The following is a 21,201-nucleotide window of genomic DNA, read 5'->3' on the forward strand; positions in this document are numbered from 1 at the left end:
TCGTCCAGCTTTGCTAACATTTCGCTCTATGTGCCCATCACTACGGGTGGTTATTTGCTGAATCAACGTCCTGCCATTGGGACACCTCCCTATCGCCCCTTTGCAGTGTTTCCTCAGAGCGAGGGTACTCTTTGGCATCCGGTGTTGGCAAACTAACGTCCGTGGGCCAGATCTGTAATGGCACCCGCTTCTTTATTCGTTTTTTTTAAAGGAAGCTCTGTGCCCAACACAGGGCTGGCACTCACGACCCCAAGATGAAGAGTGGAGCGCTGCAGGGCCGGGGCCGGGCGCCCCCCACCCCTGGTTTAGGACACAGAGCTTCGCGTACACGGCCCGGCTGGTCATCGACGGTCCGCGGGGGCTCCCGCGCCCGGTCGGGCCCAGAACTGAGCAGACGCACTGCGGCTCGCGTGTAGGGAAGGGGAATCCCGACGCTCTCGGAACCTCGCTCGCGCGGCTGGGGCTGCCGGAGCCTGGATGTCCACAGGGTTCCCGCCTCCCGGGGCCAGCGCCACTTGCACCAACGGTGTGGCTTGTGCACCTTAAAAATAAGGTTATTTTGCCAGCTAAGAGGGGTTTATTCAGGAACGGCAGGGGATTGTGTCCGGAAACGCGCGACTACGGGAAAGCCGCCGGCCAGTCCGACCAAGCGAGCCGCTTTGTTTTCTGGGGACCGGGCCGTCGTGGACGTGAGTCCCCCGGCGAGGAGCCGAGGGTCTCCCGGGCCGCCTGCAGCGGCGGCCCAGGTCTCCTGGGGGACGCAGGAGGACCTGTCCCCGTGGGGACCGTCGCCGGGGACGCTCCCCGGAGGCTCTCCGGCGGGGCCCGGGCTGACCCCGTCCTGCGATCGCAGCTGCGCGGCGGCCCTTCCGGCTTCCCGGCTGCACCGGGTGAGGGTCCGCGCGCTGATGCGCACAGGCCGCTCTCCCTCTGGGAGCCTGGAATTGCGGAACGAGACAGGCCGAGGCTCGCCCTCGGTACAAGCCTGGGGCGGCCCTCGGGCCCGCTCCGGGGAACACAGCGTCCGAGCGAACCGACACCCCGCCCGGCGGGCGACGCTAGGCGGCGCTGCGGGCGGCCCCGGAGAGGCCGTCGCGGCCGTGTGACGTCACGCGGCCCCGAGCGGAACCGGCGCGCTCCGTGACGTCACGCGCCCGTTCCCGCCAGACCGGCGCTGTCGTGTGACGTCGCCCGCGCGCCCGGGTGGAAAGAAGGGGTGGCGGCGGGCCGGGGTCCGCGGCGTTCGCCATGGCTCCGCGCGTGCAGCTCCCCCCCGAGATCCAGCTGGCCCAGCGCCTGGCGGGAAACGAGCAGGTGACCCGGGACCGGGCGGTAAAGAAGCTCCGGAAGTACATCGTCGCCAGGACGCAGCGGGCCGCAGGTGGGCGCGGGGCTGGGCGGGGGCGGGGGCGGCCGGACGGGGGCGGGGGCGCGGGAGCCTGGGAGCCACGTGGGCCGCGCGCGGGGCCTGCGGGGGAGCCTGCCCCCGCCCGGTTTCCTGCCCCGCGAGCCCCTGGCGCCGCGCCCGCCCCCGCCCGCGCCCCGGAGCCGGCGGCCCCCCCGGACCCCAGACCCCGCCTGCGCCGCCGCCCGCCGTCTGCGCTCGCGGAGCGGCCTCCTGCCCTCCCGGGTGGCGGTCGGGGTCGGGCGGCGGCGGACGGGACACTCGGACGCGGCCCCGCGAGCGGCGGCCGTCAGCAGCGCAGGCGGGGACCCACCCGCCGCCCGAGTCCGAAGCGCCGGCGGTCGCCCCAGCCCGGCGGGAGGAGCCCCCCGCGGGCTCCGCTCCTGGGGCTGAAGCCCGGGAGCCCCCGCCGCGCGGTCGCGCCTCCGTCGGGGCGCCCGGTGCCCTCGTCTGCCGCGCGCCCTGCCGTCTGCGCGACTGCAGTTCCCCTGCGGAGTGGAGGCGGGACGCGGACAGGGCACGAGCCCCCGCGCGTCAAGCGGAACGACGTGTCCGCAGGAGACCACGCCGTGTCCGGCGCCCCCGCGGGCCCAGGGGCCCTGGATCCGGATACTCGGGGTGTCTGCTGATCCGCGAAACGGCCGTTACGGGGTACCTAGAGCCCCAGGCCGGGGGGGGGGGGGCTGTGCTTCCCGGTGGAGCGCCGAGCTAAGGCCCGCGCAGTGTGGCCCTGACCGTTGGGGGCGCGTGGCCTGAGTGTCGCTGGTGCCGCCGCAGGTGGTTTCACGCACGACGAGCTGCTGAAGGTCTGGAAGGGACTGTTTTACTGCATGTGGATGCAGGACAAGCCGCTCCTCCAGGTGAGTGTGCGGAGGGGGCAGCCGCGGGAGCCCCGGCCTCCCTGCCGGACAGAGGGGCCGTGGCTGACCCCGCGGGCAGAGGGGCCGTGGCTGACCCTCTTTCCAGCGCAGCCAAAGGCACTGAGGGTTACAGCTTTGACACTTTGCGGTCAGAGGGCGGGGGCCCATGGTTTGAGTGTAGGTGGTGCTGCTGAGGGACACGGAGGGACAGAACCCAAGTCTGCTGAGAAAATGGTTTCTCCTGCGAGGTTTTTCTTTTTTTTTCTTTTTTTTTTAATTTTCTAAAAACAAAATTGAGAGGAAGGTACAGAAAGCTCTTGTACAGCCCTTTCGCCCACACGTGCACAGCACCCCGCCCCCAGAGCCGTGCATCCGTTATAGCTCATGAACCTGCCTGGCACAAACCGACCCCCAGAGTCCATAGTGGGTGTGTGGGGTCACCCTGAGTGTGTGTGTTCTGTGGTTTGGACCAGTGTGTGCTGTCACGCACCCGCTGGGACACAGTCTTACACAGGGCTGTGTCACTGCCCAAGATGCCAGCTTTCTTCTTCTTCTTCTTTTTTTTTTTTTTTTTTTAAGATTTAGGGAGCGTGTGTGCATTGGGACGGGGCCGGGGGTAGGGGAGAGAGAGAGAGAATCCCAGTCCGACTGTGCGCAGCGTGGAGCCTGTTGAAGGGCTCAGTCTCACGACCCTGAGACCATGACCTCAGCCAAATCAGAGAGTCAGACACCCAGCGTCCTGAGCCACCCAGGTGCCCCGAATGCTGGCCTTTTTGAAAGTGTGTTCTCAGAATGAATTGTTTACTTTTTCGAAATCACCTGGGTGGTGAGGGTACTTTTATTTTATTTTTGTAAAGATTTTATTCATTTATTTGACAGAGAGAGATCACAAGTAGGCAGAGAAGCAGGCGGCGGGGGGGGGGGCAGGCTCCCTGCTGAGCAGAGAGCCCCGATGTAGGACCCGATCCCAGGACCCTGAGTCCCTGACTTGAGCCGAACGCAGAGGCTTAATCCCGTCCAGGGTGGCGCCCCGGGACGGTACTTCTGAAGTGCAGAGTCCTGTGCTGTACTCTGTGTGCACTAAAAGGTGGCTCTGGGGTGGTCTTTTTAGTGCCCTAAGGGATACTCTGCACAGCAACGCAGTGACATTGACAAAGGCAGGTGGCGAGTAGTTTCTAGGGGTCCAGTTTCTTCTGGCTGTTCAGGTGGCCCCATCTCTCCTGGGCCCTCCTTCGACTGGCTCTCCCTTGAGCTATGGCTCGAGGCCTTGGTCGTGGGGGCAGCAGCTGCCCGTGGTTGTGGGGAGCCGCTGTCTGCTCCGGCTGTGGGAGGAGCCCTCTCGCAACAGTGCAGCTTGCAGACCTGAGGCACATGGGGTTGCGAGGCTGGCGGGAGCTATTTCTCGTGTGCGTGAGTGCAGGGGCGGGGAGCATGGAGGGAGCGCAGGTGTCTGTCTGTTCCTGCTGCTGCTTGTGAGACCACGTGTCCTCGGGGTCAGAGAGTGCTGCTCTTCTCTCATGTGTGTGTGTGTCTGCTGTTCTCTACCCAGGAGGAACTAGGGAGGACCATCTCCCAGCTCCTGCACGCCTTTCAGACGACAGAGGCACGTGAGTACCCTGGCCCCAGGGAGACCCTTTGGGAGGGGCAGAGCTGCCCAGAGTTGGCTACCAGACATGGAGTGCTTGCGTTCTAAGGCGAGGGGCAAGCAGAAGTCCGTTTCCTGGCTGGCATCACTGGCGCTGACCAGCAGAACCCTGTTCCACGAGTCTGGCCGCATCGAGTTGTTTATCTCGTGTGGACCCAGCTCGAGGCTGAAGGGCCGGGATCTAGTTTTTAAAATGCAGGCGGACATCTTGTTCAGTGTTGTCGAGTTGCTGGACCGAGTCATCTGGTGGCGGCGTTCCCTGTGAACGCTTCCCTTACCCCTCCGTGTTTTTGTCCTGCCCGAGATTCGTAGCCCTCAGCCCTGCTGTCTGCCCGCTGTTGTCCCTTGGGCATCTGTAGGCATCTTGATATCAGACTCTGGTCCAGTTGAATTAAGCTTCGTGGGGTGGAGCCCGGGCACCTCCCTCTGACGCTTAGGGTGGGGGGCAGCCGGGGGAGCCCACACCTCTGGCATAGATGGCTGTGGCTGTTGCCGGTGGGGCCCGCGGTTAGGCCTGGTGGGTGGGTTTGGTTTAGTTACAGTTAGTAGGCAGAGTAGTTGCAGTGAGAGACAGTGATAGGGTCTCAGTTGGGGGGTGCGTCGCTGGCATCTTGAGTCGTCAGTGGGGGTCCGTCCGCCGTAGCGTTCCCCTTGTGAGAGCCTGCGGAAGAGTTTCTGTGCTCAGCAAACGGCCGGCACAAACCGATGACGCGCTAGCAGTTGAGTGGGTCCTGGACTCACTGCCCATGATCGCACTGTCTGACCAGCCCTTTGCTGTTGGAGAAACTTGTTACGGATCAAAGAGGCCCCGTTTCATTCCCGAGGTCAAGGCGCGGGCAGGGCTGGTTCCCCAAGGCCTCTCTCCTGGGTGTGCAGGCGCCGTCTTCTCCGGCATCGTGGCTTGTTCCTGTGTGCGTGTCTGTGTCCCCGTCTCTTCTTAGAAGGACACTAGTCACGGTGTCAGGTCCACACTGGTGACCTCATTTTATCTTAATTCACCTTTTTGAAAACTTTATTTTGAAATAAAGTCTTATTCGAGGACCTGGGATTGGGGCTTTGACAAGAATTTGGGGGACACAGGTTAGCCTGGAGCACCGTGTGTCTGACCTCCTGTTATCAGGAGCGTTTGTGCCTGATCGAGTGCCCAGTGTGGGGGTCGGGCAGGGGTCCCAGCCGAGCAAGGAGGGGGAAGAGCTGGCCCGTGGGCGTCAGGCAGGGTCCCCCACCCCATGTAGGGGAAGAGCTGACCCATGGGGGTCAGGCGGGGTCTGAGCAGCAGCTGCTTGTGCCGCTGGCTGTGCCGGCTCCACGCCCGTTCTCTGGGGGCACCGAGGTGGAGGGCGGAGCTGGGCTTGGCTTTTCTTTCTGGGGTTCCCCCAGCCCCGTCTCTAAGCCTCTAAGTTTGTAGCGGCTCTTCTGAGTGCGACAGACCGGACTGAGGACCCCGAGGCTGGCCCCTGGGACGTCCTGAGCAGCTTTCTCCGCGCTCTCCCCTCGCTTCCCAGGGCGACTTACACGCCCCCCGTGATTCTCTCTGGCCTTTTGTCCTTCAGAGCACCTGTTCCTGCGGACGTTCTGGCAGACCATGAACCGCGAGTGGACGGGCATTGACAGACTGCGCCTGGACAAGTTCTACATGGTGAGGGGCTGTGCTCCGCTGCTGGGCCCCGGGGAACCGGCGGGGCCTGGGGAGCTGGGGCATAGCCCCGAGTGCTGCGGCCTCTGGGCCTCTCCTGCCGTGGCCGGGCGGCCCTCCTGGGGACTGACCCTTACGTCTCATGGCCTGCGAGGGGAGCGCAGGCCGTGGCGGGCGCGCAGGGCTTGGGTTGCCCGGCACGTGCCCCATCTCTGAGGGTAGGTGAGCAGGCAGAGAGCTCAGGACTTCAGCGGCAGAGGTTCGGGTTCAGAGGAGGGTCCAAGCTGCCCACCTGGGGAGGACCAGGGCTGCAGGCTTGCCCCCTGCTGGAGCAGCCACGAGCCCGTGTGTGCCAGCAGACCTGCCTGGAGCTCGTGCCCCAGCCATAGGCCCTCATCTTGTGGGCGCACTGGTGGGAAGGTGCTTTCTGCTGGGCAGGGATGGTTGGCAGAGCCGTTGCGTGCAGAATCCCCTTTGCTTTCTGCCGCCGCACTCTGCCGCACTCCTGAGAGTTAAGGGGAATGTGTGGCCCTCAGATATTTGGAGACTCCAGATCCCCACCCGCATTTGAACGGCACCCTGTTCCCGCAGCGTGTTCACTGGGGCTCGCTGTCTGCGAGCAGGTGGCCCAGCGGGCCGTGGGCTGGGCCTCACCGGGGATGGTGCCTTTGGGGCCGCAGTTACTCGCGACCTGCCACTGGGCTCGGCTCCCCGCCCAGATGTGGCCCGCGGTTCCGTGGACACTGTGTGTCTCAGATGTCGGGTGAGCACCAGCTAGTGGGTGAGGCGTGGAGCTCTGGAGGGGAGGGATGTTGAAGCCTCGGGCCGGGGGCAGGGGCCGGGCTGGGCACGGCCACATAGTGTGGGTTTACAGACGTAGGAGTCTCCGTGAGGTGCCATTGCTGTGTGCGTGAGAGGATGGCTTTTGTTGTTGGGGGGCCTGTGGGACCGCACCCGCCAGCACAGCCTGCTGGAGAGGCCAAGCATCCGGCGGCTGCAGGTACTGGGAGTGGTGTCACCGGGGTCCCCCGTGTCCCGGGGCACATCTGACAGCCAGGAAATCCATCCCCACATGCGTCCTCTGTCCCTTTACACTCGCGGGCCCCGCTGTGTGCACAGCTTCCCATCTGGACGGAAGGAAAACTGGCTGGAGAAGCCGTGAGCCGTGGTCAAGGGGCAGTGGGCCATCGTGGGGCAAGGGTCAGGATTTGTCGTATAGGGTGAGCTTTGAAAGGGGCGAGTTTCGCCTCTGGGGATGAGAGAGGAAGCAGACATGTTCTTGTCTCTTGGGGAGAGAAGTCCATCAGAAAGCTCAGGGGAGCCTTTCCCCAGGACCTCAGCCTCCTTGGGGGGACAGGCTCTGTTCCCTGTTTGCACTCCTGAGTTGACGACTGTTGCACTTGTCTTTCATTTGTGACCGCGGTTGCTCCCCGAAGTGTCTGCTGTGAGCTCCGAGTCCTGGTGCTCTTGGAAGGCGGGTGCACCCCAGCCCGGGGGCAGTGACCCTTCTCTGGACTCGGTGTCCCCTCTGCCAACAGCTCTTGGGGGCCTGCCGTGCGCTCGGGGCCACAGAGATGACCGGGAGCCCGGGGGGCTCTCGGGAGGTCGGGCTGCGCGCTACTAACGAGGGTCTCCATTCACACCACAGCTCATGCGGATGGTCCTGAACGAGTCCTTGAAGGCCCTGAAGATGCGCGGGTGGGAAGAAAGGTTGGTACCCGCGGCCCGACCCGAGTGCGGCCTCTTCTCGCCGGCGAACGTGTCTTGGCGCTGGGGGCTGGGCTCACGCGCTTCTCCCTCAGTCCCTCGTTGAGGAGAGGTCCGTGTTCGCGTTAACGGGGACCCGATGGTGCTTGAAGTGAAGGCATTTTCAGAATTACGGTTTTGTGTGTATGTTTACAGAAATGAACGTTTTCAGCCTTGACGATAAGTTCTGTGAATCCCAACTGAGTTTTCTTGTTATTACGGTTTTGTTTTTCAGTATAGAAGTGTTTTTCGTGTAGAGCTGAGGTACTCTTTTTTGTTATAGTTGGTTTTTTTTTTGGTGTGACGTGGCGTATTCTGCTCCGTCACCAGTGGCGTGTGCCTTGGTTCTAGAAACATGTTGTTTGGACTTGTCTCTTTTGACAGAGGTGCTTGTGGGGGGGTAGCCCGTGTCCCCCAGACCATGAGGCTTGTGTTTTTGGCCAGCCTTGGCCTTCCCCTGGCCTCGGGCCGGCAGGGCTGTGCTGAGCCCGAGCTCTTCCCCTACCCTCTGGGGAGCCCGCTGGTGCAGGGCCAGCTGAGCCGGGGCTCCCCGTGGTAGCGGCCGGCCTCTCCGCGTCTGGGAGGTGGCCTGAGAGCCACCGCACCAAATGGGTTTTTGAGTTCATGTTTTGAAGTTTTTTTAATTTATTTTATTTACTTATTTAAGATTTTACTTATTCATTTGACAGAGAGATCACAGGTAGGCAGAGAGAGAGGGGGAAGCAGGATCCCCACTGAGCAGAGAGCCCGATGCGGGGCTCGATCCCAGGACCCCGGGATCACGACCTGAGCAGAAGTCAGCGGCTTAACCCACTGAGCCACCCAGGTGCCCCTTTAATTAATTTAAAGCTTCATCTTTTTCGTTTTTTTTCTCATCACGAGAGTGACACGTTCCCAGTAGAAGGAACTCAGAAAACTTCGTAAGACGTCGAGGGAGGGCGCGAGCCCCCACGGACAGAGATCTCAGGGACGCGCCGTGCTCCGTGTGGCATCGGCGTCGGGGCAGACCGCTCGCAGGCTGCTGTGGTTTCCCTGAAGACACGCCAGCGCCCCTCGTGTCCGTGCCCGCTGCGTGCTCTTGCCGGGGGGCAAGGGGAGACAGACTTGGGAACGGCATGTTTGGAGTGGCTTTGTCATGAGGCCGGTGCGCTCGGCCAGTTTGTGTCCAGTCCGTGGACAGGAGCGCCCGTGCTGGCCCAGGGGCTCCGGGAGAGCAGGGTGACCTACTTGCCCCTGGTCCGCTTTTTCCTGTGTGGAACAGATCAGCAGGAGCAGCCTGTAGTTCCCTGGGGTCTTCGGAGTTTAGAATTACTATGAATGACTTTTTCGGGCAAGGGTGCCCCTGCTGGTGCCGGATTTTCACCCTTTCATTCCCGTGAGGTGCCGAGCCCCGGGGGTCTCACTGTCTCACGATGTAGGATTCGGTCCCTACGGGTGGCTCGTGCATGAGCAGAATCAGAAGCCGAGGGATGTTTTATTTCTGTTAACTCTTTCGGTTCTTAAGAGTAGTTTTTGTAAAGTTTTTTCCGGCGAGATAAACACAACACCAGGCAAAGTGGGTGCAAGGCAAGATTTATTAAAAACGCTCTCCGGCGAAGTTTCAGGGCTCAGGAGAAGGGGAGCCAGGAAAGTTGCGCCGGGAGGAGGTGGGCACCCTCGGGCGAGGTTCCGCCACTCTGGAAAGCAGAGTGGCGGAAGTCGCGCCCAAGGCAGGGAGGAGGGAGCTTTTAAGGGGTCTCGGAGGAAGCTCAGGGGTCTTTTGGCAAGTTTCCCTTATTTGGATATCCCGCCGCTCATCAGGATCCCATTGGTCCACAGGAGCCTGGGGCGGGGGTCTCAGATTCCTGCTTGGGCCTTTGTTCTCCTGTCCGAGCTCAGGTCTTGTGGCAGGAACTTTCGCCATCTTTAGTAGCCCTTCCTGCCAGCCCAACAGTTTTGTTCTCAGTGCTGGTAGGAGGTGCAGAGTGAGCCTTTGGGAGAGCCCGAGAGTCTCTGGTGGGCCCTTCAAAGCAGGTGTCTGTTCCCATAGCCTGTCCCTGTTCCCGCGCAGCTGGCTAGCCCTGCTTGGCTGGTAGCGTTTGCTAGTGTCACTGGCCTGGGAGGGGGGCGCCCCTTTCCTGAGCCGCAGACGGCATCCTCTCTTCTGTTCCGGGGTGGTGAAGCCCCAGCACTGTCCTGTGTGTGCCCCACTCAGGGCTTGTTACACACCACTGTGCTCTCCGGTTCAGGTGTGTTATTCAGCGTCCCCCGGCATGTAGATCAGCAAAGACTGGTCGCCAGAGCTCTCTGACCTGGGAGCCCTAGGCCTCTGAGACCACGGACACCAGTGTGCTCAGGGACAGCAGATGCGGCTGGCAGACGTGGCCGGCCCGGGGCCACATACTCTGCCCTGGGACTGTGAACGCAGCTGTGTGCCTCGCCTTTCCTCTGCCCCGGTGTGCCCTCCTGGGCAGTTCCCGTGAGGATAGGGTGATGCAAGATGCCGTGGTGTAGTCTCTTGTCACACCAGGCCTTTGCCCTTACACTTGGGGTCCGTGCACAGAAGGGAAGGCGTGTGTGACCGTGTGTGACGTGTACACACCCGGCCCTTAGAGCGGAGGCATGGTCTTGCCACACTTGTGCTGCCAGCGGTGGTCCTGAGTCCGTGGTTAGGAGTCCTTTGTGCTGGAACGCACCCAGGTCACCAGGCCACCTCCCGTGGAGGTGGGAAAGCTGGCGAGCCGGGAGGCGGGGCGCTGGCCCGGGATGGCATCGCTGTGTGGGCTCCTCGCCAGCGGGGTCGCCTGCCGCACTGGCCGCTTTCCGTCCTCAGGCAGATCGAGCAGCTGCTGGAGCTGCTGACGACGGAGATCCTGCACCCCGACAGCCAGGCCCCCAGCGGGGTGAAGAGCCACTTCCTGGAGATCTTCCTGGAGGAGCTGAGCAAAGTGGGCGCCGCTGAGGTGAGGCAGTGGGCCGCCGGCGGTGCCGACCCCTTCTCCGGCTCCCACCCAAGGGACCGAGGCAGCCGCCCCTTCCTTTCTCCATAGCTGACGGCGGACCAGAACCTCAAGTTCGTTGAGCCCTTCTGCACCATCGCTGCTCGCACTCAGGAGTGAGTGGTGGGGGGCCTCCTCCAGCCTGGGTCCTCTTTCCCCCGGCTTCTCAGGGTGCCCGCCTGTGGGGAGTCGCTGTTCCCTCCTGGGGAGAGAGGTGGGGTCACCGGAGGGGCCGCAGTGGGGGTGGGGACGGGTGGGGACAGGCGCCCAGCCTAACGGGCCGGCCCGGCGCCTGCTGCCCCCCAGCTCCCTGGTTTTGCACAACATCACTCGGGGCATCTTCGAAGCGATCGTGGAACAGGCCCCATTTGCCATCGAGGACCTTCTGGACGAGCTGGACGCGCAGGAGGGGGAGGAGGGGACGTCGGAGGACGAGGGGACGTCGGAGGACGAGGAGCGCGAGCGGGATGCGCCGTCCATGCAGCCAGGTGAGGGGTCCGCGCAGCTGCGGTGACGGTGCTTGCGGGGGTCCCGTGGCCGAGCCTCCCAGCCCTGTTCTCAGGACGCCGTCCTGACTCCCGGCTGGCCTCTGGCCTACTGTTCCCCCCCCCCCCCACCTCTGCCCCACTCACCCCTCCTCTCCGGTGCCCGCCCTCCACCAGGCCCACCTGGACTCCCCGTGTCCACCCTGTCCCTGTCTCCCTTGCTGGGTTTCTCCACAAGGGGTCTTGCTTTCTGACGTAAACCGTTTCCCGTTCCTGGCCTTTTCTCCCCGCTGGGTGTCGGCTCTCCCGGGCCAGGGACTTCTGTTGGCCACAGCTGCGTCCCCAGTGCTGGGAGCGACCCCGGCACAGAGGAGGAGTCCGCCTGACGGGGGTTGGGGGCACGAGGGAGCGGTGGGTCTGGGAAACATGCCACGGGGGGTCCGCTGCAGGCCTTCGGGTCAGGGCCCGGCGCCCGCTGCTGTTGACAGTCTCGATGCTAACGTGGCTCCTTGTGGGACGTGGGCTCATCCCAGGTGGCCCGTGGACCGGGTCATGGCCCGTGGCTGTAGGGGTGCATCGGCGCGCCAGTTCCGGGACTTCTCCCTGCCACCTGCTTTTTTTTTTGGCGGTAAAATACGCATCATGGACAACTTTTTTTTTTTTTAAGACACGTTTGTTCAGCCTCGCGATCAGCCTGTTGGTTAGCGATCAGCGCGGGCGGGACAGGAAAAGCCCACGTTAGTCTTCTGTGGGAACGTGCTGTGCTGTCTGCAGAACAGAACCCAACGCTCTGATGTGCTCTTGGTCACAAATCAGTCCTCGAGGCGTTTGCTCTCGCTCTAGAACGTGTCCTCTTCGCCACAGCTTGGCCCTGCCACCACGGGGCGTGGCTGAGGGCCCAGGTCTCTTGGACGCCGTGGCTTGCCTGGCTTCCTCCTGTGGCTTCCCCCGTGGGCCCCTCTCTGTGGCTCCCCCCGCTCCCGTGGCGCACCCGGCTCTGCTCTCCTGCTCAGCTCTGTGTCCTGGCGGCGATGAGAACCTTCTGCTGCAGCAGCCACCTTGGTTCCGTGGTTTGGCACAGGACTGGCCTCTGCCACCACGGGCCAGAGCCCCTGCCTCCAGAATTCCCTCCTCCTGGGTCCAGAGTTCGGAGATGGTTGCAACTGCCCGAGTCCTGCCACCTCTGCCCGCCACGGAGTCCCTCCCGTCCTCACCAGCTCCGTTCGTTCCTGCCTCGTGGCCGCCGCCTCACCCCTAGGAATGCCCTCCCTGGCCATGGTTGTCCTTCCCACCAGGCCACCTCCATGGCCACCACTGAGGTTTCCAGAACCACTTCGAGCTCTGGCTGGAGGAGGCCGTTGCCGTCTCTGGCTGAGACGGGGCTCTCGTTCTTCACGGCCATGTATTTCTGAGGGACAGGCCTGTCTGCCGAGTCCCTGTCATCAGATGGTGCCAGAGCCGGGCTCCCTTCTTTTTTTTTTTTTTAAAGATTTTATTTATTTATTTGATAGATTATAAGTAGGCAGAGAGAGGAGGAAGCAGGCCCCCTGCCCAGCAGAGAGCCCGATGCGGGGCTCGATCCCAGGACCCTGAGATCATGACCTGAGCCAAAGGCAGAGGCCCAACCCACTGAGCCACCCAGGCGCCCCTCGGGCTCCCTTCTTGCCTTCGGCTCGGTCCCGTCTGTCCGTCAGTTTTCCACAGCGTTCAAGAGCTCTTCGCCGCTGCTCTCCCGTGACTTAACGCCCCGTCAGAAATCTTTGTCATGGTGAGACAGGCGCCAGGCCTTTGAGAGTCTTCTCTTGAGACTGCTGTCTTTGGTTCCGTGTCTTCCGTCCTCCTCCTGTGGCCTTGGGGACAGGGCTGTATCCCCCTCCTGTAGCCACGTAGGTGGCAAACCCCAAGCCTCTGGGGCACTCGGTGCTCGGGTCTCTGACCCCCCAGTCCACTCTGACCCCACCGTGCTTGGGATGGCTCTGACTCCCAGGGCTGGTTCGAGAGCTCAGACTTCTCACGAGCTGCGGCAGCGTTCCGGGCTCTGGGAGACTCTGACTTGGGGCAGGGCGCGGGGCCTTGACCGAGCTTTCCCTGGGGTTGTCCCTGGGCGGGAGAGGTACTGATCGTGTTGAGCGTTGACTGCATTCACAGGCTCGTGCGGCCACCACCGCCGTTTGCCTCCAGAACTTTCCAGCTTTCCATACTGAAACCCTATTCCCCGCAACAACCCGTCCCCAAGCGCCTGGACCCACCTTCGCCTCCCTGTTCCTGTGGGTCTGACTGGCCTGGGTCCCTCCCGTGAGTGGGTCGCATGCTGTTTGTGCTGTGGCTGGCTCATCTCACTGACCACGGTGTCCTTGAGGTCCATCCCTGTCACAGCATGGGCCAGTTTGTTTTCTCCTTCTGGGGTCGGGTACTGTCCCACCACGTGTGAGGCTGCGTCATGCTTATCCGCGTGATCATCAGGGCCCCGTGGTTGCTGCCGTGTCTTGGCTCTGGGGAGTAACGCAGTGAGCACGGGCGAGCACGTGTCTCTTGGGGACCTGGCTTCCGGTTCTTGGGGGCCAGTACCCACATGTAGGCTTGCGCAGTCACGTGTAATTCTGAACATTCTTGAGGCGCCTCCCACTGTGCTGGTCCCACCGCAGCACGCGGGAGGTCCAGCGGTCTAGCGGCCTGTCGCGTTGCCAGGAGCCACCCCCGTGGGTGGGAGGGGGTATCTCCCTGAGGTTCCCGCCGACCGGGGATGTGGAGTGTCTTCACGTGTCCGTCGGCTGTCTGTGCGTCTTTCTGGAGACCTGTGCGCTCGAGTCCTTTGCTTTCAGGGGGTCGTGTGCTGTGGAGCGCTGGGAGCTCGTGCCTTCTGGCCGCTCCAGCCCTGTCCGTCCGGGACTCACAAGTAGCTACCCGCTTTCTGCAGGCGGCCTTCTGCATCACGGCTGTTGGTGCGCGGAGTGTGGACTTCCATCACGTTCGGCTGGTCTGTTGTCCTGCCCCGTGGGTCTTCAGTGCCCAGTCTAAGAGCTCATTGGCACGGCCAGTCTCACGAAGGTCTTGATTTGTGCTTTTTCTTCTTCTTTTCTTTTTTTTTTTTATAAGATTTTATTTGTGTCAGAGTGAGGGAAGGGACAGAAAGAGAGGGAGAAGCAGGCTCCCCGCTGAGCAGAGAGCCCGATGCAGGACTCGATCCCAGGACCCTGAGATCATGACCTGCGCTGAAGGCAAAGGTTTAACCCACTGAGCCACCCAGGTGCCCCTGCTCTGTGTTTTGTTATTTGTTTTTTAGTTTTTTTAATTTGTTAGAGTGAGAGAGAGAGAGCGCGCTCGTGCACAGTCCGGTAGAGCAGCAGGCAGAGGCAGAGGGAGAAGCAGGCTCCCCATGGAGCAAGGAGCTGCTGCGGGACTCGACCCCAGGACACTGGGATCATGACCTGAGCTGAAGGCAGACGCTCCACTGACTGAGCCACCCCGGCGCCCCTGCTCTGTGTTTTTTTAAGAGAGCGTTACTGAGTTCTCACACAGAGGTCTTGTGTTTCCTTTCGGTTGAACTTGTACTTGGGTGAAGGACCCAGTTTCTTTCCCTTCCCTGTGGCCTTCTGGTTTTCCCAGCACCATTTTTTGAAGAAGTTGGCCTTCCCCCAGTGAACATTCCGGAACCCTTACAGAGTTTGGCCCTATGGAGTTAAGGGTTTCTAGGTGACTGTGTGCACCCCCGCCCCCGTGCCCCCGGTGTCCCTGGCATTTCATCCTGCCATCCTGTACGTCTTGCCCGTCCTGTTCCTCGGCCTGAGTCACCCCGACAGGCAGATCTAGGAGCCTGCTGGCGGGCCCACGGTGCCTGTGGCCCCGCCGTCCTCATTCTCTGTCACACTTGCCCGCCTGTGGTCCGCTCCTTTCTGTAGGCCGTGGCGCAGAGCCCTCAATGATCAGAAACACGGTCTCTGTGGCCCCTTGATCCGGCCTGCCCGGTGCTAGACCTGGCCCCCCTTCTTCCTTGGTTCTGGAATTTCTCACCCTACGGCGGCTTCGTGAGACATCCACGGGTCATCCCTGCTAATTTCACCGTGAGGACGATGGCTCTGGCCGCCTGCCCGGGGATGTCTCCTCCAGGGGCTCCTCGCCCTCTTCGAGGCTGCCCAGCTGACAGCTGTGCCTCTGCCCAGGTCGTGCGCCCCGGCACACGGGCTCGTGGTTCCTGGTGTTTGAGCCGGTGCCGTGCACGCTGGGCCACATGCTTGAGTTCATGAGGGCCCTTTTGTTCCAGGCTCCCCCCGTGGGGCTGCACTCCCCGGCAGGAGCGACGAGCCGCTGGGAGGCGGTGAGGACGCCGTGGGCCCCGTCCTCCAGGTGGGTGCTTGGGCTCGCGGGGGCAGGCGCGCCAGCCCCTCCCATGCAGCAGCCGGGAGGCCTTGAAACCGGGGCGGGGGTGGCCGATAGGGCTTGGGCTGCGCTGCTGCTCCGCGGCTCCGGGTGTGCTCTCTGCTGGCCTCGTGCGGTGCAAGGCAGAGGGGACAGCATTGCCGGGAGTTCGCCTTGGGTCCCGCTCGGGGTCAGAGCCCAGCAGGAGCAGAAGACTTGCTGGGAAGCTGTGAATGTTGGTTACTTGTTAGATTAGTGAGAACGAAGTGTACTGGCTTAAATGACATCTGTCAAAATGAGCGTGACGTGTCTTCTTTCTGCCTGCTTTGACGTGGCTGCCGGAGGGCATAGTCACAGAGGCTGCCCAGCCCGGGTGGTCCTCTCGCAGGGTGGCGGCGGCCCCAGGGGCACATTCGCTGCCTCGTGTCGCACACAGCGTTTGCGTGTGCAGAGAGGATTCGGGGAGGGAAGGATGCCTGTGTGTGTCCTTGGGACCCCTCGGAGGATCTGCACCTGGTCCGCACCTGGTTCCGGGCCCTGGACCGGGAGGTGACCGGCGTCTGTCTCTGTGCTGCAGTTTGACTACGAGGCCGTGGCCGGCAGACTGTTCGCGGTGGCCAGTGAGCAGAGCACCCCTTCCCAGAACCGGAAGCGCCTCTACAAAGTGATCCGGAAGTAAGTTGCCCTGAAGGGGCAGGTGACGCCCGCCCCTTCCCTTTGGAGTTGCTCTTGCTCCGCCCCACCCCCTCGGTGCCTCCATCCCGCCCTCAGAGCCCAGATGGAGAGGCGGTGGTTGAGGGTGGCCCCCGGGGCAGCCAGCGGGAGGGCCGCGTCCCAGCTGGTGTGGAAGCTGCGACCCCGGTGAGCACCCGTCTCTCTTTTCAGGTTGCAGGACCTCGCCGAAGGTGAGCATATCAGGCCGAGATCCTGGCCCGGAGGCCCATCCTCGTCTTGGGCGCACTGCCTCCCGTGGTCGCCCACCCCGCGGCCCACCCCAGGCGGGGCTCTCTCTTCGGGAGAGGGTCCGGGGCTCTGCGGCTCGTCCTTGCTCCTCTCGGTGGCTCTCGGTCCGGGTGTGTCAGAATCCCCGGGAGGCCCGAAGCCCAGTGCTGGTCCCTAGAGCAGAGGCCCGAGAACCTGTGTGTCCCGTGAGTTCTGTGGCCTGTCCTGTGGCTGGTCGGCGGTGCCGTGGACGTGGCCCTCCCGCTGTGAGAGGTTTTAGACACAGAGCAGCACTGGGGGCGCTGGTTGATGGTGTGAGCTTTCACGGCCGCCACCGTGGCTCTGCCCTCGAGGTTTTCCTGTCCTTGTCTCGTGTCCTCCGTCCCTCTGTCCCCACAAGGTCCTTGGAGCTCAGGTTCGGTGTTTGCCGGTAACATGTTCACGCGACGGTGTGCGTGAATACTGTGTACGTGTGGTGGGGTTTCCACGCACAGACCCCATCGACGCAGAGAGCATCGCCATGGGCCCCTCTCAGCCGTAGCCTTTTAGGGAATCGAGGACGAGGTAGCGTGAGGGCTCCGGGACCTGGCTCTGGCTGGCGGCCCACCTGCTACACGGTCTGGAGCCGCTGGCGGCTGCGCGGGCCTGGGCACGGGGCCATGGGGCACGGAGTGCACGGCCGTGGTGCCCGTGTGGCTGTTCGCGGCCCCGACGTGCACACTGACAACACCCGACCTGCCTTAGCTTCCTGACGGCCTGCTTTGGTCTGTAGGCGTCTTCCCAGAGGATGACGTACCGGAGAAGGCCTACAGGAACCTGCAAGACGAGGAGCAGGAGAGGCGGACGAAGAAGCGTTTGCCCAAAGCCAGGTCACGGAACCACCCAGGTAGGACGGGCGGCGTCTGGCGCCGATGGGGCGTTGGTATTTGCGGGCTCCGCCTCGCTCTCCCCTCCCAGCCTGTCCGCAGGACTGTGGGTAACGCCCTGCCAGGGCTGCCTTGCGCGCACTGCCCCACGGGGCCACATTGCTGAGCAGATGGGCTGTGTGCGCAGGACCAGCAGGGCCGGAAAGGGCTGCGGAAGAGGGACAGGTGTGGGCCCAGCCCTGGCCGAGAGCCCTCCTGTGTTTGCCCGCATGTGCTTAACGGTCTTGGTCTGGGGTCTGCCCTTGGCAGGGTCTCCTGACTTCACCCTGGTTCTCTTCCTGCCCGGGTCACCTCCGCCTGTGTTGGCTTACGCCTGGGCCCTCGCTCTGCTCACTGGCCTGTCCCGTGACTCTGTCGTGCACCAGGTTGGGTTCACTCGGTCCTGCGTTCGAGCCGGCCCACGCCCTCAGTCTCACCTTCGCAAGGCAGACTCACCTGTCAAGTCTGCCGGCCTGCTGGCTTTCCCGCGGGCTTGCCCGGGTCAGCCTGCCAGGTCGGGAGCCAGCACTGTCTCCCGTCTCTGCCTGATGGCCGTGGGACTTGACATCCACACTGGCAGGGACACTCTTGTTGGCGAGGGTGGGCCTGCTGCGGAGGCTGTCGGGTCCTCTTGCATGTCCTTTGTGTGGTCCTGGAGCTGGCGCCTGCAGTCAGAACGGAAGTGGGGGAACCAGGCCTTGATGGTGCCTCGTTCACGTGGCCTTGCTGTTTCAGGGAAAGGCAGGAAAGAGGACTCGTGTCCAGACCCGAGCTCCGGATCCAAGAGGAGGATGAGGCGGCGGCAGCGGCGGGGCTTGGGGGCTGAGCCCGTGGCGCCCCAGGAGCAGCGTGGGGGCCCAGGCGGGAGAGGGACTCGGAAGAAGAGGCGGCGGCTTCGGGCTGGGGCCAAAGTGAAGGGGGCCAGATGCCAGGAGCTACAGACTGAGCAGCGGCCTCTGCAGAGCCGGAAGTGACCCCAGCAGGCCCAGCCCACGCAGGGAGGTGCGGTCCCTTTGGCTTCTTGCTCTGAGTGGCGTTGGGGCACAGGACTGCAGGGCCCTATTCCTGAGACGGAGGACACGGACTCCCACGGCTCTCTGACGTGCTGTGTTGGCAGGGGGTCGGGCTGCAGAGAGTGTGGACACCTTGCTGACCTTGGTCAGGCCAGGAAGCCCCCAGAGACCTACAACTGCTTGGCAGACCGCCCTTCCTAGGCCGGGGCCTGGCCGGACGTGGGAGTGTCCGTGAATAAAGTGCCGTGCGGCTCTTAGGAGCAGGTTGGCGGCCAGTGGTGTGACCAGACAGGTGCTGGTTCCCCAGTCGTGTTTGTATCTCGTGTCCATCGTGTGGGGGAAACCGTGTTTGCGTGTGTCAGAGTCCAGGAGACGGCGGCGAGCGGTCGCTGTGGCTCTGTGGGCATTCTCTTCACAAACTGGTGTCCAGAACCATCCATGAACCTGTTCCTTGTGTCAGTCCCATGGCTTGGGGGGGGCCTATGGCTTGGGGTTGATGTGTCTGAGGTTGGGGGGCTGGGCATGGCTTGGGGTCGACGTGTCCAAGGCAGGGAGGTCGGCTTGTGGGACTGGGAGGCAGAGACCCCAGTGCACAGCCCCACTGTGCCCCTCACAGCTCCCCTCAGCACCTCCAATCCTGTGTCAGCCCTGCTGTGGGTCCGGAGAGGGTACTTAGCGGAGCACCGTGCAGAGCCCCAATGTGAGCGCGGGCGGCAGTGCTGCGTGGGTTCCTGGGGACTTCTGCGTGGTGCCGCGGTGCGGTCAGGCCTGCGTGCGTGGCAGGTCGGTGCCGTCTGGGTCAGCCGGCCTGGTCAGTGCTGGGCTGAGCTGTGCAGTGAGCCCAGCAAAAGGCCCATCCAGGCCTCCGCTGAACCCCGGTTCCGAACGCCTTGCAGCTTGTTGGATGAGTGGCAGTTGGTGACCCCCTTTCTGTTAGTTGGGTGGACGGGGGCGGGGCTGCTGGGGCGGGCTGGGCGTGGGGGAGGCTTACTCATCTGGGGGGGGCAGTTCCCGTTCTCCAAAGTGACCGGCACGTGTAGCACAGTGGGGGGCCGAGCCCAGTACAGCGCCCAGGCAGGTGGCCTGGCAGACGCAGCTGAGCCCCCAGGTCCTCCCCCAACCCCATCTTTGCCGGTGGCGCCCCGGGCCAGGGGTCCTGCTGCCATTCCTGCCATTTCTTCGTGTGGCAGGGACAGGATGTTGTATTGTTCTCATGGTAATTTTTTGGTCAAAAACTTAAGGAAACAAGCGCACTAGAAATCCCCGAGAACACGGAAGTCCTGCCTGCTGTCCTCCGACCAGATGGCTTCCTGAGCGCTGGGTTCTAGGCCGTTCTCAGCCCACACTGTGGTCCTTGGCTCACCCGCTGGGCTGTGCGGACACCGTGACTGCACACCAGCAGGCTGGGACGGCTTTGGGCCGCCCCGTGTCTGACCGGCAGTGTCCCCCGCCGGGTCATGCTCTCCTAGGGCAGAGCGCGGAAGCCTCGGGAGGAAATGGAGGGTGACCGCCAGCCCTCACCTGGGAGAGCCTGTGTCCAGGAGCAGACGTCGTGTATCTCCCCACGCGTTCTTTTTCTAAAACCTTTTTATTCAGCTGTCACTCACGTGCCTCAAGTCCCCGTGTCTCACGAATGCGTCTGTACTTCTCAGAACGGTCAGAGCCGCATAGCCAGCGCCAGAGTCTGTGTTCGAGTGTTTCGTGCTGGAAGAGATGGCTGTCCTCGAGTTGTCCTCCCCAGGGCTCGGCCCGACGCTAACCCACCTTGTGTCTGTGCACATGTCCCGATCCTGGACTGTCATGTAGCCGCACAGGTCTTGCGTGTGCAGCTTTGCTCACGTGGCACGCTTCCAGGGTTCACCCGTGTCCCTCACACACGAAAGGGTTTCGTTCCCTGTGTGGCTCTGTGATGCTTCGTTGTGTGGATACTTGGGCTCCCTCTGCCATCCGAAAGCCCCGTGCTCCTGTGAAAGCCTCCGTGAGCCCAGACGGCCTGTGGCAAAGGAGCAAGTACTGTTGGTTTTCATGGGAAATTCCAGACCCCCGAGCCCCTCTCGCCGGCTCTCTGATCCCAGGACGTGTTTGGCTAACGGACATACAAGTGTCGAGATCAGGCCCAGATGCTCAGGGACGCAGCTCAGTCCCGGTGACCGGAGGCTGTGATGCCGCGGGGGCTCCCCGGGCGGGGGGGTGCCGCAGTCGCTGCAAAGCCTCCACTGGAGCCTGTGCTCGCTTTCCCCCTTCGCCCCCAGAGCGGAAAGCTTCGGCGTGCAAGCACAGGAAGGCCGCTGTTCCGGGGGCGCCAAGTGGCGTAAGGCGAACTCGGACAGAGCGGGGCACCCGGACCGGGGGGCCCTTGCCCACCCCTCGGTCACGGCACGCGTGTGGGCTTCTGCGTGGACGTGCCTGCCCTCCTCGGTCACGTAACCCGGCGCGGAATGCAGGGCCTGGTGGCCAGTGACCACGGTACTTGATGGTCCTCAGCTCCGGGCGAGGGTTCCCTGTGCCGCCTACCCCGTGAGCCCTTGTCAGCACGGCGGCACAGCTGGCCCGAGCAGACTGGGACGGCCCGGGAGTGCCCTCTGCTCGTGGCTGTGGAGAGCTTGCAAGGCCCCCGCCGAGGGGACACAGCGCTGGGCCGTCCCACCATGCCCCGCCTGACCCCCGCGGATCTGGCCGACGGGCTCCAGGAGGCGACCGCTCAGGACACTGGTCAGCTGCTCTCCCCGTGTGATGTCGCGAGGGGACATCCAGTGTGAGCCTTCATGGAACTGCCTGTGAGACGGGAGAGGGACCTGCTGTGCTGAGAGTTTCAGTGCCTCTTTTCCCCCGAATAACCTAGAACCCAGAGGAGTTGTCAGTGTGGTGACCTTTATACCCGGACCGTTCGGGAGTCCCGTGCTGACTTGATGTCCGGCAGTTGGAACGACTCGGTGCGTGTTCTACGTCTCTCACCCATGGCACAGCCATCGAGTCAGAGCTAGCCTGGGCTCCTCCGTGCCGTCCAGCCCTCTGGTGTGTTGGGTGCTGCCCCCTGCGGCCCGGGGCCCCATGTGGGGCCGCCTGCATCTGGTCCTTGCACTGTACCCCCTTGAGCGAGGTCCTCACACCTCTGCCTCCCACCCGGGACCTGGACGCTGGTGGGTCTCAGGCTGGTGATCTCACATGTCCCCACTGTGGGCCTCTGGTGGCTCCTTTGGTCTTGACGCAGGTGGCGCCCCTCAGCGGCA

The 21,201-nt window shown here is 63.2% G+C and overlaps 1 protein-coding gene across 3 annotated transcripts; it reads left to right on the plus strand.

The window, feature by feature from the left end:
• The first annotated feature begins 1,225 nt into the window (after positions 1-1,225).
• RRP1 (ribosomal RNA processing 1) lies at positions 1,226-18,260 on the plus strand. Of its 3 annotated transcripts, XM_059164872.1 has the most exons (14): positions 1,240-1,381; positions 1,964-2,056; positions 2,183-2,265; positions 3,815-3,872; positions 5,464-5,549; positions 7,195-7,256; positions 10,105-10,234; positions 10,322-10,386; positions 10,577-10,758; positions 15,017-15,099; positions 15,689-15,786; positions 15,997-16,016; positions 16,826-16,939; positions 17,694-18,260. In XM_059164872.1, exons 3-14 carry the CDS (start codon positions 2,236-2,238, stop codon positions 17,930-17,932), a joined length of 1,167 nt encoding a protein of 388 aa, XP_059020855.1. In that variant the 5' UTR covers positions 1,240-1,381; positions 1,964-2,056; positions 2,183-2,235; the 3' UTR covers positions 17,933-18,260. The 3 variants fall into 3 exon arrangements, with proteins under 3 accessions (XP_059020852.1, XP_059020855.1, XP_059020854.1); XM_059164869.1 differs by lacking the exon at positions 1,964-2,056 and having other exon boundaries at positions 1,226-1,381; XM_059164871.1 differs by lacking the exon at positions 1,240-1,381 and having other exon boundaries at positions 1,578-2,056.
• The last annotated feature ends 2,941 nt before the right edge of the window (positions 18,261-21,201 follow it).

The sequence above is a fragment of the Mustela lutreola genome, chromosome 2 (genome assembly GCF_030435805.1).
Source record: "Mustela lutreola isolate mMusLut2 chromosome 2, mMusLut2.pri, whole genome shotgun sequence".
In the NCBI taxonomy this organism is placed as follows: domain Eukaryota; kingdom Metazoa; phylum Chordata; class Mammalia; order Carnivora; family Mustelidae; genus Mustela; species Mustela lutreola.